Source organism: Lacerta agilis, chromosome 13, assembly GCF_009819535.1.
Source record: "Lacerta agilis isolate rLacAgi1 chromosome 13, rLacAgi1.pri, whole genome shotgun sequence".
Classification (NCBI taxonomy): Eukaryota; Metazoa; Chordata; class Lepidosauria; order Squamata; family Lacertidae; genus Lacerta; species Lacerta agilis.
This window is the reverse complement of record NC_046324.1, coordinates 5,995,447-6,009,730: the sequence shown is the minus strand read 5'-3', so window position 1 is coordinate 6,009,730 and position 14,284 is coordinate 5,995,447. Positions and strand designations below refer to the sequence as shown.

The 14,284-nt window shown below is 48.4% G+C and overlaps 1 protein-coding gene across 2 annotated transcripts in view; it reads left to right on the top strand.

Annotated features, from left to right (window-relative positions):
- Positions 1–13,707, top strand: part of UNC13C (unc-13 homolog C) — a 132,441-nt gene extending 118,734 nt beyond the window's left edge. For both annotated transcript variants that reach the window (XM_033166691.1, XM_033166690.1), the window contains 4 exons: positions 7,374–7,521; positions 10,408–10,500; positions 12,171–12,330; positions 13,255–13,707. In XM_033166691.1, coding sequence (XP_033022582.1) covers positions 7,374–7,521; positions 10,408–10,500; positions 12,171–12,330; positions 13,255–13,540 — 687 coding nt within the window. In that variant the 3' untranslated portion in view covers positions 13,541–13,707. The remainder of the gene's footprint in view (positions 1–7,373; positions 7,522–10,407; positions 10,501–12,170; positions 12,331–13,254) is intronic.
- The last annotated feature ends 577 nt before the right edge of the window (positions 13,708–14,284 follow it).

Genomic DNA, 14,284 nt, shown 5'->3' with positions numbered 1-14,284 from the left:
AGTTGCTGGGCTGGAGTCTTCTTTCTGCGCAAGGGACAGATGGCCTTAGGCACAACAATGAAAGAGGTTGTAGTTCAAGGATGGAGAGCCTAACCCTTGCCTCCAGTCAGTTCAGCCCCACGAAGGGCTGGGAGACACCTCTTGCCAGAGCCGTCTCATCCATAGAGGCCGGTGGCGCGGCGCGCCAGGGCGCAGGGCACCCCAGGGGCGCCCCCGTGAGCCCGCCGGCATACCGGGCTCCCCCTCCCCAACCCGCCCCCGCCCCCATGGGCAGGCAGGCACTCGCGCGCCGGCGGGCGGGCGGGCTGTAAGCCGCCCGCCCTCGCCTCCCGGAGCCCCAGCTGGAGCGCTGAAGCGGCGCGGGGCTTTGCACGACCTTCCAGCACTCCAGCTGGGGCTCTGGGAGGCGAGGGCGGCCGGCTTGCAGCCCGCCCTCCCGCCGGTGCGCAAGCGCCCGTCCGCCCACCCCTCATCCTCCGCCCGCCGGAGCGCGGGCGCCCGCTCCAACGCCACGCCTCTCATCCCCCGCTCGCCCACCCCCCCTCCCGAGGGGCGGCCAGCGCGGGAGGGAGGCGGGCGGAGAGGCGGCAGGCTGGGGGCGCCGAGGGATCGCTGCGCCAGGGCGGCAGATCCCTCTAAGACGGGCCTGCCTCTTGCCTAAGTAGCAAACCCAGAGAGCCAGTTTTCCTGTTAATTTTAGAAATTTCCACACCCAAACAGTAACATCTGGATTAACAACAACAATTTTGTGAAAAATAAAAACAAATGCATATTTGAATTCCTTAAAGCGGCAGCTAGAGGAGCGTAAAATCAAGTAGGTCAGTTTAAAAACACAGCAACTGCAGCACGAGATTGGAAACTCAAAGCAGGGGTGGCGAGGGGAGTCTTTGCTGTCCTCCAAACTCAGGCAAGAAGCTATCCACCCAAACCTCTTTCAGGAAATGCACTGCACAGCTCAGGTGCAGCCACAAAGAGAGTCACCCTCAAGTCCTGAAATAAGCTGTAAACCAGTGCAAGTAGGAATAAGTCTGTCCTGAAAAGTGGACACACGCCAGCTGGCACTGCCAAGCACCTTTCACAGGCAGCCCCGTGGAGTGGGCTTTGTGGCCATCTGATCTGTGTGTGTGAGCAACAGTGGCCAGTTCTGCAGGGCAGACTCAGATTTGGGGTAGGGGAGAGAAGTGTCCCACTAGTAAGTCCTGTTTCCTCCCTATCTCCATCGGCTGCTCTGCTGCATTTCTCAACCTTTGGCTAATTAGCTGCCACTGCCACATAACTGGCTCTCGCTCAAAGATCATGATGAACTACTCTCTTCGCCGGGCCCCTTTTGGGAGTGGTGCCAACTTGCCTGCCAGGTGTCGAGGAGCTCAGCTGGATGCATTAATCTTTGCCACCATGGCTCCGGCAGAATTAATCCAGAGTGGTTGTGGTGGGATCAGAGCGGCAAGGCCAGAATCGTAGGAGTGGAGGATCTGATTTCCCCATTTTAAAAAAAGTGGGTCTCCAGCTGACCTGAAACATTTTGGACCAGAATCTGGAGCCTTGCATGTTTGTTGCAGTCTTGGGGGTGGCACTCCAGTTGCAGGAGGGAAGAGTTTTTTTACTGGGGAAGCCAGGAAGCAAGTGTCCTTGGGGGCGAGGAGGGGTAATATTTTGCATCATTTCCTGTTTTAAAGGACTGCCTTGTTCTCAAAATCTATGGCTACGGGGGAACCACCAGGTATGCCACTAGAAGAAATCGTATTTTCCAAATCCCTACCTAAAGTAGATCTGTAGGGTCTGATGCCTTTAAAAGGGACAGCAAAGCCAACAGGTAAAGATGTGCAAAAGTGCATACAAGGCTCCTCCCAGCTCCTTTCTGCAGCAAACTGCCGAATTGGAGTAACTGGGGCCACATGAGTAACCAAGATGGTGCCCTCCAGCTGGAGTTGGAGTCCATCTCCTAGAAGACCCAGCAGCCAGCATGGCCAGTGGTCAGGAAATGTGGGGGTTGGAGTCCAGCAGCAACTGCTGGATGGTCCCAGGTTGGGCTGTTCCTGATTGGTGCTGGAGAAATGAGTCCCCAGGTCGACTTCTCCTTCTCCTTCTCCTTCTCCTTCTCCTTCTCCTTCTCCTTCTCCTTCTCCTTCTCCTTCTCCTTCTCCTTCCCCTTCCCCTTCCCCTTCCCCTTCTCCTTCCCCTTTTCTCTCAAGGGGACAATTCAGACATGGAGCATGCACCATGCCAAGGGTATCGAGTCCCCAAATTCCCCCTTGAGCTGCTGCTCCTTTGACTTACCATTTGGCTGTAATATCACAATACAAAATACTGCACTGTGCAACACAGTGCCCTGCAAAGCCATGACTTGCAAAAAGATAGAACAGTGGATTGATTGCAGGCTACTTGGAAATTAACATTCCAATTACATTGTTTTATTTAAAATATTTATATCCCAGCCTTCATCAAAAATCGATTCCATGGATATGAAGGCAGAGATGTGAATCAAGCCCACATTTTAACAAAGTTGTCTTGAGGGAAATCCTCCTTTGATCTTCAGTAATATGTCAGCTTAGTTAAGAAAGGGATTGTCAATACAGTACATACTTCTCCCCATACATTATACATTGAGAGTTTCAGGATTTCTGTTTAGCAGCTAAGGCAGTTTTAGCTGCAGACAGTAAACAAGTGACCAGTTCTAAAACCTCCTTAAAAAGCAACGTTTTAAGTAAGCCCAAAGTACTATTTTGAGTTTTAAAGGAATATCATACTCTGCTATTTCTTTGATCTTTTCAAGAACCTGACTTCAAAAGAGTACAATAGAAGATCGTGATCAAAAAGTAGGAGCTATTTTTTAATTAGTTTACTGTGAAGCTGAGAATAGAGCTATTATATTCGAAGACTAAAAATGTCTCAAATGGGGGACAGCGGAGCCTTTTTGGCCCTGTGAGCTGAGTTTGACAGATGAGTGGGACAGCACACCTGTCGATCATATGATGTGGTTATGACATCACAAGATAGGCAGGTGGGTTGAACTATAGTTCATGGGATGAGCCAGCCCTCTGCCAACAACCGTCACCTAGCTTCTTCCTTACCTGCCTGCTTCCAGAAGTGGAAAGGGGAGCAGCAGGGCGGCCTCAAAGAGAAGCACTGGGAGGGAGAAGCGACTTCCATTGAAGGGAAAGCTCTTCCTCCTCCTTCAGCAAGGTGCGTTCCTCCTCCTAACCATCAGCATGAGCGTGCACCTTGCTCCAGCACTCCAGATTGTTCCTTTGAAGCACCGCCCTTTCCTGCTGCACACATGAAGTCATGTATGACATCAGCTGTAGGCCAGCTTCTTCTTGTTGTTGTTGTTCAGTCATGTCCAACTCTTTGTGACCCCATGGACCAGAGCACGCCAGGCACCCCTATCCTCCACTGCCTCCCGCAGTTTGGCCAAACTCATGCCAGTCGCTTCGAGAACACTGTCCAACCATCTCATCCTCTGTCATCCCCTTCTCCTTGTGCCCTCCATCTTTCCCAACATCAGGGTCTTTTCTAGGGAGTCTTCTCTTCTCATGAGGTGGCCAAGGTACTGGAGCCTCAACTATGATCTTTAACATAAAGATTCCCCCCCCCCACACCACACCTCAGGATGCCTAAAATATTTATTCCAATGTGGGATGAAAAGGACCACTGCACTGTTCCACACTCGTACCTTGGATTCCTGTTGGTTTGCCCACTTCTGCTGCAAATAAACTTGTGCCCAGGGATTTATCTCAGTGCTCTTTCTGCCACTCAGCACCTTCAAGGCATAATTTGGCCGCTTTGTAGATTGTGATCGCAGTTGGAGGCAGCAGTGCTTCTGCACAAGGGTTTCCCAAAGGTGTCTGCTTGGCCACTGTGAGAGCATGATGGACTAGTTGAGTCATTGGCCTCATCCCGCAGGCTTTTCTACGTTCTTATCGCACCCCTGCTGTAAAGCTCTTGTTGTGGAGGAATACACCGTTAGGTGTGAACATGTTCGGATGCTATCAGCTCCCTCAAAACAATCGAGGGTGATGAATTTCAAAGCTCCCTCCGGCCACCCTTCCATTTCTGAGCTGCTCTTCTATCTAGAAAGATGTGTCTAATTGTACACTTTTAATTTATAATTGCTTGCTAATTAACTCTCCCTCCCAGCAATTTAAATCTTATTGGCCACCATCCAGAAGCAATCAAGCAGCTGGGCGTGCCACTGACATCGCTGCGACGGCAGCTGGCAGCGCTGAAGAAGCAAGGCACCATTTAAACTGAAAAGCAACTTGTTTCTTCAGCGGTGGCGAACACGGCAGAGAAATGTCCTGCTTGAGCACCCGTCCATCCGTCCCCCTATCCATGGAATACGCGACACCCAAGGCCTCACTCTAAACAACACAACACACAAGAGAAAAGGGAGGAAAGGGGGGAGCAATCTCAGCTGCCAGTACTTAATTGGTCGCTCTTACAATGACCAGCTGGCAGGGAAAGCACTCAAGGGCAGGAGGCAAAGCTGATGGAAAGAGCTTTCCGCTCCTCATCTCTCCCACTGAGGCAGCCTGATGGAATGGCTAACAATTTTACACTGATGTTTCAGATTCTTTCAAGGGACACAGACATGAGTACCAAACCCTCGGATGGCTTAATCAGGCTTTTGAAGACCGTCTCCCTTGAATGATAACTTTTGAGCTCTTGCCATGGGCAGCTGCCTCCATTCATTTCAGATTTCTGCTTTCCCCTCATTCTCTCTGATGCATATAAACACACACACACACACACACACACACACACACACACACAAAACTTAGGGAGTCTGTTAATATTTGGCTCCAGATTGTGTTCACCAGTAACTAAAGTTGTTGCAGCAAAGAGCAGGAACAACCTCTGTGAGCCTCAGGGGTCCCATTCTGGCTCCTTATCCTGCATCCCTAAATACATGAAACAGAAAAGCCAAGAAAAAATAAAAATTTGGAAAGCAGTGAGGAGGAACCCAGAGAAAAGGAACAATGTGCTGACCCCGGATTTTTACGGGAGACAGAAGCATGTAAAGTGATGGGGAATGTCACAAGGTTAAAATCCAGTCTGCACACTCCTCCTCAGCTGCCAGGGCTGAACAGGGGAAGGCAGCAGGTGGGAAAGTCGACGTTTTTGCCTTTTTGTTCATTGCTGGCCCAAATGCAGGCAAGAAGCTATCCTTGAACACCCTGAGTTAGTTTTGAGGGTTGATCTGCTCAAATAAAAGCATGGTAGGGGCATAACCATGCAGCATACAAGTTAGGCCTCAGCTTTAGGAGTGACTCCTCTGCCTCTGCCATCTCCTGATGTCACCACTGAGGGGTTTGAGACTCATGCTTGCCCCCCCCCCCCCGAGACAGCCTCCTTCCAGAGCAGTCCTGAAGTGCTGCAGAGGCCTCTGTCGGCTGCACATTGGTCCCCAAGATTGCCTCTGGATCCATGCCTTCTGGGCATGCAGAATGCAGCAGCTAGACTGGTGACTGGGAGCAGCCACTGAGACCACATAACACCGGGCTTGAAAGACCTACATTGGCTCCCAGTACATTTCCAAGCACAATTCAAAGTGTTGGCGCTGGCCTTGAAAGCCCTAAACGGCCTCGGTCCAGTATACCTGAAGGACCGTCTCCACCCGCATCGTCTCCACCCGGACCAGTGCTGAGGGCTTTCTGGCGGTTCTCTCACTGCGAGAAGTGAGGTTACAGGGAACCAAGCAGAGGGCCTTCTTGGTAGTGGCGCCAACCCTGTGGAATGCCCTCCCATCAGATGTCAAGGAAATAAACAACTATCTGACATTTAGAAGACATCTGAAGGCATCCCTGTTTAAAGGTAAAGGGACCCCTCACCATTAGGTCCAGTCATGTCCGACACTGGGGTTGCGGCGCTCATCTTGCTTTACTGGCCGAGGGAGCCGGCGTACAGCATCCGGGGCATGTGGCCAGCATGACTAAGCCACTTCTGGCGAACCAGAGCAGCGCACGGAAATGTCGTTTACCTTCCCGCTGGAGCGGTACCTATTTATCTACTTGCACTTTGACATGCTTTCGAACTGCTAGGTGGGCAGGAGCAGCCCTGTTTAGGGAAGCTCTTAATATCTGAAGGACTATTGTATTTTAATCTTTTGTTGGAAGCCGCCCAGAGTGACTGGGGAAACCCAATTTATTCTACGGAGAGGGTGGGGGAAGAGCACAAATCACTCTGTTACTTTGCCCGTTCCTTCATTTGCACCGGCGGCCAGGAAGTTAAGAGCTGAATTCGTGGCTCAACTCCGAAGGTTCCTTCTGCTTGTTGTGTCTTATAGCTAAACAAATAAAATGCTGACCTACCTACCACAAATCGCTCTGGGAAAACTGACTGGCTCTTGTTCCTTCAGTGAAACAAAAAGAAGCAAAGGAGCATCAGCGCACCACTTTCCGGCTGGAATGTGGGACAGTTGTGTCCCCTGTGTAATAAAGTTAGACCCAAATGAGTGGGGAGCTGAGTATTCAACATGGCTCTCATCCTCCTCTGGCCCCATGGGCTTCTTTGGGAGGAAGGGGGGGTATCGGTTGAATAAATAATCCACAGAAGGTAATGGGAGATGGTTCTGTGAGAATTAAAGAACAGAATGAAGAAAAAAAATTCTTGAAGAATGGAAATATTTTGTGGAATATTTGAAAGGAAGGTTATGGTTATCTTAAAACATATGCAGGATTTGAAGTATAGCTGCAGGTGAGAATTGCAGTTTAAGTATTTTGTCATTAACATACATAATGGGTAAAATAGAAGTAATATTGCAGCTTTATAAGGTAAGAAAAGAACACAATGGAAGGGAAGTCAACAGGAGAGATTTATTCTGATGGCTGTTTAGAATAATTTGTAAAATTTGAAAAGTTAATAAGTGTTATAAAGTGGCATTGCCTCTACAATAATGGTTGGAGAGCCCTGCTAGACGAGTCCAACTTCCTCATTCCCCCATAGCGGTGGGGGGCAGCCCACAAGCATAACCCAAGAGCAGCCCCACCGCACCCCACAGCAGCAACTTATATTTAGGCTTCCATGCATCTGCCTCTGATTCAGCAGGTAGGTAGGTAGTAACACCAACATGACTTGCAGCCATCAAGCTCTCCACTTTCAAAGCCAACATTTCCCAGGCAGCCTTGGGGAGAAATCCTCCTCCCCAACAGAAACACAACCCCAAAACTCAGAAGTTTTTGGTCCTGGCAGCTCAAAGTGCTGATCCAGGCATACAAAGCCCTACACGGCTTGAGTACATAAAGGGTGAGACGATCGATCGTTCACGGCTCCTTGGCTAGCCAAGAAGCTCAGAGGCCAGGTGACCTCCTGGATCTGGTGTCCGCAGTGTCCCGGTCCTCCCCTACTCCCTTTCTCTCTGCTTCTGTTTTCAGCAATACTTCCACGCCGGAGGAAATGGGCTGAAAAAGAATTACCTGGAGAAGAGTCCCGAGATGCAGTCCCTCAAGTACGCCCTCAACCTTTACACCCAGACAACAGACGTCCTGATCAAGAAGTTCATTGACACCCAGACCTCACAAAGTAAGTGAGCAGCAACTGACAAAGGCTTGGCCTGATAGGATACTCATGGCAGCAGCCCAATGGCAGCCAAAGGAAGCGCAGAAAGAATAACTTGCTGGCCTGGGAAAAGGGCATGTGGCCACTACTGGCCACCTTCAGGGCCTGCTTTTGCTGGGAATGGCAGTTCCTTCCTGGAAGGGAGAGAGTCTGTGTGGTTTCTTCAAGCACTCCCCTCAAGCCAAGTTCTCCCTCCCCTCAAGCCAATTCCTTCAGAGATCACCATTTTACTGTGACTTGAGATTACTGGATTTAGGGATGCATCAGGGGAGTCATCTAGGGGGGCCAAGGCATCCCCAAATTTTCAAGGACGGGGCTGGGCCCCCTCAATATTCTGTGTTCTTCCCCCTTCATACCAGGAGACATTCCCTTTTGCCTTCTCATTTGTTGGTTCTATTATGCCAGTTAAAAACCAACTGGGCATGGGCACGGATAGCTGAACATGTACCATGTCTTTTTTATTTTTAAAAAAGTGGTTTAAAAAACAAAACATTTTTAAAATTTATTTTTTTAAAAAAACAATAACCCTGTTTGTTCCTTTTTTTTAACTACCCAGGAAGTGCACAAAGTAACATACGCAGTTTGAATTTTGCTTGTGTGGTTTTCTGGTTTTGTGCAAATCTGAGGAATCATATCTATATCTATAGGCGTGCTTCCAACTAGCCTTTACTAGTAAGAAAAGCAAGCAATTGTAAATTCTCAGCACATGTTTTTTTTTTCAAAAGGCTGTCCAAGAGATCTGATAAAGAAATTTTAAATATGGTTTCCTTTCTGATTTTATGCAAATTGGAGGGATTAAAAAAAAAGTGTGTGTGTAGTGCCATTCAATTGTGCAATTCTCTGCATGGTGAGTGACTTCTGCTTTGAAAGATGACATGGGCCCATGCACTTGCTCTGCCGACCAAAGACACAAATCCCTTTCCTTCGCATGTTGCAGGGTGGGGGAAGCCATCAATACGGCTGCTGTAGACATGATAAGGAATTAAAAAGCCGCAACAGATGTCAAATATGTGTCAGTTTAGCCACCAGAGTCTTTGGCCCTGAAATCCTTGCATTCCCCTCCCCACCCCCATACACACACACACACACAAATCTGACATTGGGGTCGTTCTCCACCCCACTCTGAGAAGGAGAATAAGCATCTGGTTTTATTAGCAGGAGCTTCTCTGTCTCGCCCCAGGAATAGGTGCTTCAGCTGAAATGTGTCCCTGACATGTTGTTTTGCATCCAGTTTTGAGCCCAGCTCTCCTTCCCCCCACCCCCCCCCCCCCCCCATTGTCTCTGTTAACAAATAGGGTCTGGACAGTGATGAATGAGTTTAGAGCAGGCTCCCTTTCCACAGATGGAGCAATCAGCTGGAAGCATTTTACTTTTCTGCGTTAACTGAGAAGTGGGGAGGGTTGCCACCGGTGGCGGGAGAGCAGCCGGCTTAGCTTCAGAACACTGCGGCTCAGATGCCAGCCCAGCCATGCCCCCCCTGCCCACATGCCCCCCCCCACATCCCTGCAAGTGGTCATTGGATCCATCAGCCTCGCCTGTGGGAAACAGTGGACAGCCTCACTGGGTTGTTGTGAGGATAAAGGAAAAATTATTACACACCCCATACCTCCGGGACCCTGGGGGACATGCAATGACGTACCTTGCCCTTCAAAGGATGTTCTGGCTAAGGCTGGGGCTGCTGCTGCTGCTGCTGGGTCCTCCCACTCTCCAGTCAAGGTTGGGCAGGGAAAGGTGCCGTTGATCTCGCTCAGATGGTTTAGCCATTGCCCCATCGTTGCAGTAGCCCTTCTCTCATTGCATCCCCAGGGAGGCTCTGCTCATTTGCCTCTTTGGACATTTGGGCAGCTCATGTGGCTTGTGACCACCATTTGGTTGCAGAGAGTGGTCTGGGGCCCCTTTTGGTTCCCTTTGGTGAGGCTCAGGCCAGGATCTGAGGGTGGCAAATAAACACACACCCTTGGCCCTGACCCTACACAACACACATATCCATGGGTTGCACTGACATTCAGGCAGGATTCCTCCTCTCGTCATCACACTCACACCTTCCTCCTTCCCACTGCAGTGGGTGCCAGCATACTATTGTTGTTGAACTGGGCCCCACAAAGAGCCAGTGGGGTAAAAATCCTGTCTCTGGTTATTTCAGCCAGTGGACTTGATTCCTGTGCACAGATCCCCAAACTCTGCATCAGAATGAAAGAAAGAAGCATTCCTTCTAGGTATACAGTGGTACCTCTGGTTACGTACTTAATTCGTTCTGGAGTTCCGTTCTTAACCTGAAACTGTTCTTAACCTGAAGCACCACTTTAGCTAATGGGACCTCCTGCTGCCATTGCGCCGCCAGAGCACAATTTCTGTTCTTATCCTGAAGCAAAGTTCTTAACCTGAAGCGTTATTTCTGGGTTAGCGGAGTATGTAACCTGAAGCGTATGTAAACCTGAAGGGTATGTAACTCGAGGTACCACTGTAGTTTCAATAGACATCCCCATCGACAAGAAAAAAACTGTTTTATATGCCATTGCTGCTGCCAGAATATTAATAGCGAAAAATTGGAAAGGGGAAAATGTACCCTCGATAACTGAATGGCAAAATAAGCTTTGTGAATTTATTGAGCTGGCAAAAATGACAGCAGCCTTAAGATTACAATCAGACCAAACATTAAGGAAAGAATGGCAATGTGTAGAAGAATATATGAAACAAAGGATCCATTCTGGTGCCCCACAAAAGATCCCACACCCGGAACAAAACACTGCACCTGCCTCGCCAACGTGTGGGCAGGTTCTCCCATGCGCAGGGACTTCCTCCCTTGGCTCCTTTTGCCACTTAATCAGAGCTTGTTTCCTTCTGCTGCAGGTCAGGCAAGCAACAACACAGTGGGGGAGATCCATCTCCAAGTGGACCTCACAACAAACCCGGGAACCGGAGAGCATAAAGTCACCGTCAAAGGTGGGTGTCAAAATATGCTGGCTTTGCATGAAGGTGACAGCATCCTCTCCGAGTCAGATGGCAGGTGATTCCTCCTTGCCAGGTTGTGCCTTTGGAGCTGCTCTGCCTTGGGGATCTGAAGAGGATCACTCAGAGGATGGCAAAGGCACGCAGGCTCTGGAAAGCCCTTGTCCTGAGCTAACCTCCATAGAAATGATAGGGAGCTGGTGATAGGGGTCAGCAGGTTTCTCCCAGAGGCAACACAAAGGCAAGGCTTTTTGGAGCCAAGGGTGTTTTCTCCTTCCCTCCAAAGGAGCCCGGACTGACCTCTTTAGATTTCATATCCAAATTTGGCATGGTGGTTCCTGATATCAAGGAGCACCTGTATGTTCACTAAACAACCCCATGCCGTTCTCTCGGCTTTTTGTTTTTTTTCTCTTTAGTGTTTGTTTGTAGTTTCGTCTTAAAGAGATGTATGCCGTAAATAGAGAAGGTGCTCCGGAGTTTCTATATTTGCGGTATGTTAGTCTCAGTAGTTTCCTTGCTTGTCTACACTCCGCGTCAAACCACCTCGCTGAGTCTTTTGCCCTCTTTGTGGAGGTTTTGAGGATTTGTGATGTTAGGAAGCTTTTCAGCCTCTCAGATAGCTCTTTGAATAGCTCCAGGGCCAAACTCGCAGCATTAGCTGATATGATGGCCGAATGGATGGTCTTCACTTCTTCCGAGTGAAGAAGATGGATTAACTCGGTATTGAGGATGGGAGTCCATTTAATTCTTCTAGGTACAGGTAGGCTCAGGTTGGCGGTGGGGATGAAATATAGATTAGCCATAGGTTTAGTAAGAGGTGGACCATCTAGTGCTTAGGTTAGTGGTAGATGTTATGCCCCACCTGGAACTTCAACACAAGGTTATAGGCAAATCTTGATATCAATATATAATCTATGACACTTCCTCCCGCCTTTGAAAAGTGGGTATATTCCCCTGGGCGGTCCCCTACTTTGTTGCCATTTAATATAGTCAATTCCCTTTTGTATGTTTGGAATCAGTCCTCTTGAATCAAGAGCCTTTCAAAACTGCATGAGGTCTCCGGCACAGGACTGCTAGTAAAAGATAAAGCAACAATATGCATCACTAAATAGAGCCCCCAAAACCCACAAATAGCTATAAATATCTTTTAATATATATATATATATTAAATTTTACTATTTTAAAAAATATTAAAACACAGAGATGTGTAATTGTCAGCGGTAAAACAGCAAAATATCAGCCTGGGTGAGCAAGAACATCTTCAACTGACATCTGGATGTAAGAAGGAAATGTGACTCCAGGGAGGGGGCCTCACGGGGGGGGGGGGCCTCACGGGGAAGACCCTGTCTCTTGACCATCCCCATGTGGAGCAATGGTCAAGGAAGAGCTGTATTTCCCCAAGTGTGTGTGTTTTTTAGAGACAGGTAGGTAGCCGTGTTGGTCTGCCATAGTCAAAACAAAATAAAAAAATTCCTTCCAGTAGCACCTTAAAGACCAACCAAGTTTGTTCTTGGTATGAGCTTTCTTGTGCATGCACCCTTCTTCAGATACACTGAAACAGCAGAAGTCACCAGACCCTTATATATAGTGAGAGAGCTCACTATATATGTATGTTTTAGAGCTCCACTTGACTCTCCCTCCATGTGTCTGGTTGATGTTTTCAGTTGTCGCCATTAATAACCTCAACTGGCAAACCAGCGCTATGTTCCGGCCCTTCGTGGAGGTTTGCATCTTGGGGCCCAGCCTCAGCGACAAGAAGCGGAAGCACGGGACAAAGACAAAGAGCAACACCTGGTCTCCCAAATATAACGAGACGTTCCAGTTGTAAGTGACCCTTCTCAGCTCTCTCTGTTGTGGGAATGTTTAAGAGTGTGGATGAGTATATATTATTTCATATATATCATCCCAGCTTGTGTGAGCAAGCTCCAAACTTAGCAGAGTTACATTCCCTTCTAAAACACAGCAGAAAACGGTTGCATAGGCTTGCTAAAGCCTCTATAAGAAATATATATATTCCTGGTATATTCCCCTTCTTCCCTCTTAAAAATAAAGACACAACAAAGTACTGATTGTAAGATATAAAAGTTTGCTTACATTCAGTGAGGGAGCCAGTGTGGTGTAGTGGTTAAGAGTGGTAGACTCGTTATCTGGGGAACCGGGTTCGTGTCTCCGCTCCTCCGCATGCAGCTGCTGGTTGACCTTGGGCTAGTCACACTTCTTTCAAGTCTCTCAGCCCCACTCACCTCACAGAGTGTTTGTTGCGGGGGAGGAAGGGAAAGGAGAATGTTAGCCGCTTTGAGACTCCTTCGGGTAGTGAAAAGCGGGATATCAAATCCAAACTCTTCTTCTTCTTCTTCTTCTTCATCCATGAGTTACAGTACAGGCTCAAAGAGGCAGATAAGCTTAGATAAATATATTTACATGTGGTGAAGCTGATTCCATAGGGGAACAGGCTTCACCTCTGCTTCTCTCAGCTGCAAGCTGAGAGAGAGCATCCTGCTTGTTCAAGAGGCAAAAAGGAGAGTGATCTTTGGGATCTTGTTCCCAGGTAAGACCACACCTACTTCTGGTTCCTGTAACTCAGTCCAGGTAAACAGGAAGTTAAACCTGAAGGACTGAGTTACCTTCATGTCCACTCTAGCAGTGTTGGGTTTGGCTGCTCTGTGTTTACATCCCACATCTGTAGCTGGTGGCAGCGGTGGCGGGGGCAGTGTTGTAAATCCCTGTGTGTGTCCTGTCTCTCTCCAGCCTCCTGAGCAGCGAAGAAAGGCCCGGGGCCTATGAGCTTCACCTCTCTGTGAAGGATTACTGCTTTGCCAGGGAGGACCGGGTCATTGGCATGGCTGTCATACAGCTGCGGAGCCTGGCAGAGAAGGGCAGCTGTGCCGCCTGGCACCCTCTGCTGAGAAACATCTGCATGGACGAGACCGGGCTGGTGATCCTGCGGATCCTTTCCCAGAGGACCAATGACGATGTCGCAAAAGAATTTGTCCGGCTCAAATCGGAAACACGGTCCGTCGAAGAAACAGCCTGAATGCTCCTCGCGAGTAAATGCAAAATGTCTGCGCCAAGACCCTTGACCCAGTGTTACCGACATCCGAATCATGCATGTGTGTGCAACTCTGTGGGAATGTTTAACTAACTCTGTTTCCGTGTTTGCCAGAACATAAAAGTACTATATTTGCCAGGTTATGTCCAAGAGCTGTCGACCTTTTCTACATGTTTGGGTCTTTGGGGAAAAAAATAAGTAATTGTTTCAATGAAGTGCCAAAACTGCAATGAAAAGCAAATGCTTAATGGCATCCTTTGAAACGTTGATTTTGTCTCATCCCAGTCTCTCCTCTCATAAGCGTTTCCCCGATAACATGTTAGACTTTTGAGTTGAGTCATCTGTTAGCTGTCTCTGTTCAACTACCATGTGGCCTCTCCAGCGTCATCTTAACCAAGCCCCCCTCCCTCTTCCCCCCCCCCCCACGTTTGGGCTAATTGCCTGCTTCCATTTTATGCAAACTCCGTTTTCAGTCTCACTTCCCAAGATCTTTTTCTATCATAACTTAACAGATGCAGTTACTTCAAGAAAGGGTTTGTAATTTTATAATTGCTGATAACAAAAGAAATGATTTTTTGCATACAGACTTTAAAAACAAAAACAAAAAGTGGAAATGTTTTATGCTGACCTTTTTTTCCCAACCTTTCATATTTATCACTGTGAAGAAATGCTGTCCAAGCAACATCCACAAGAAGCTTAACTCCGTTTGTTACTGATGTTTGATAACTT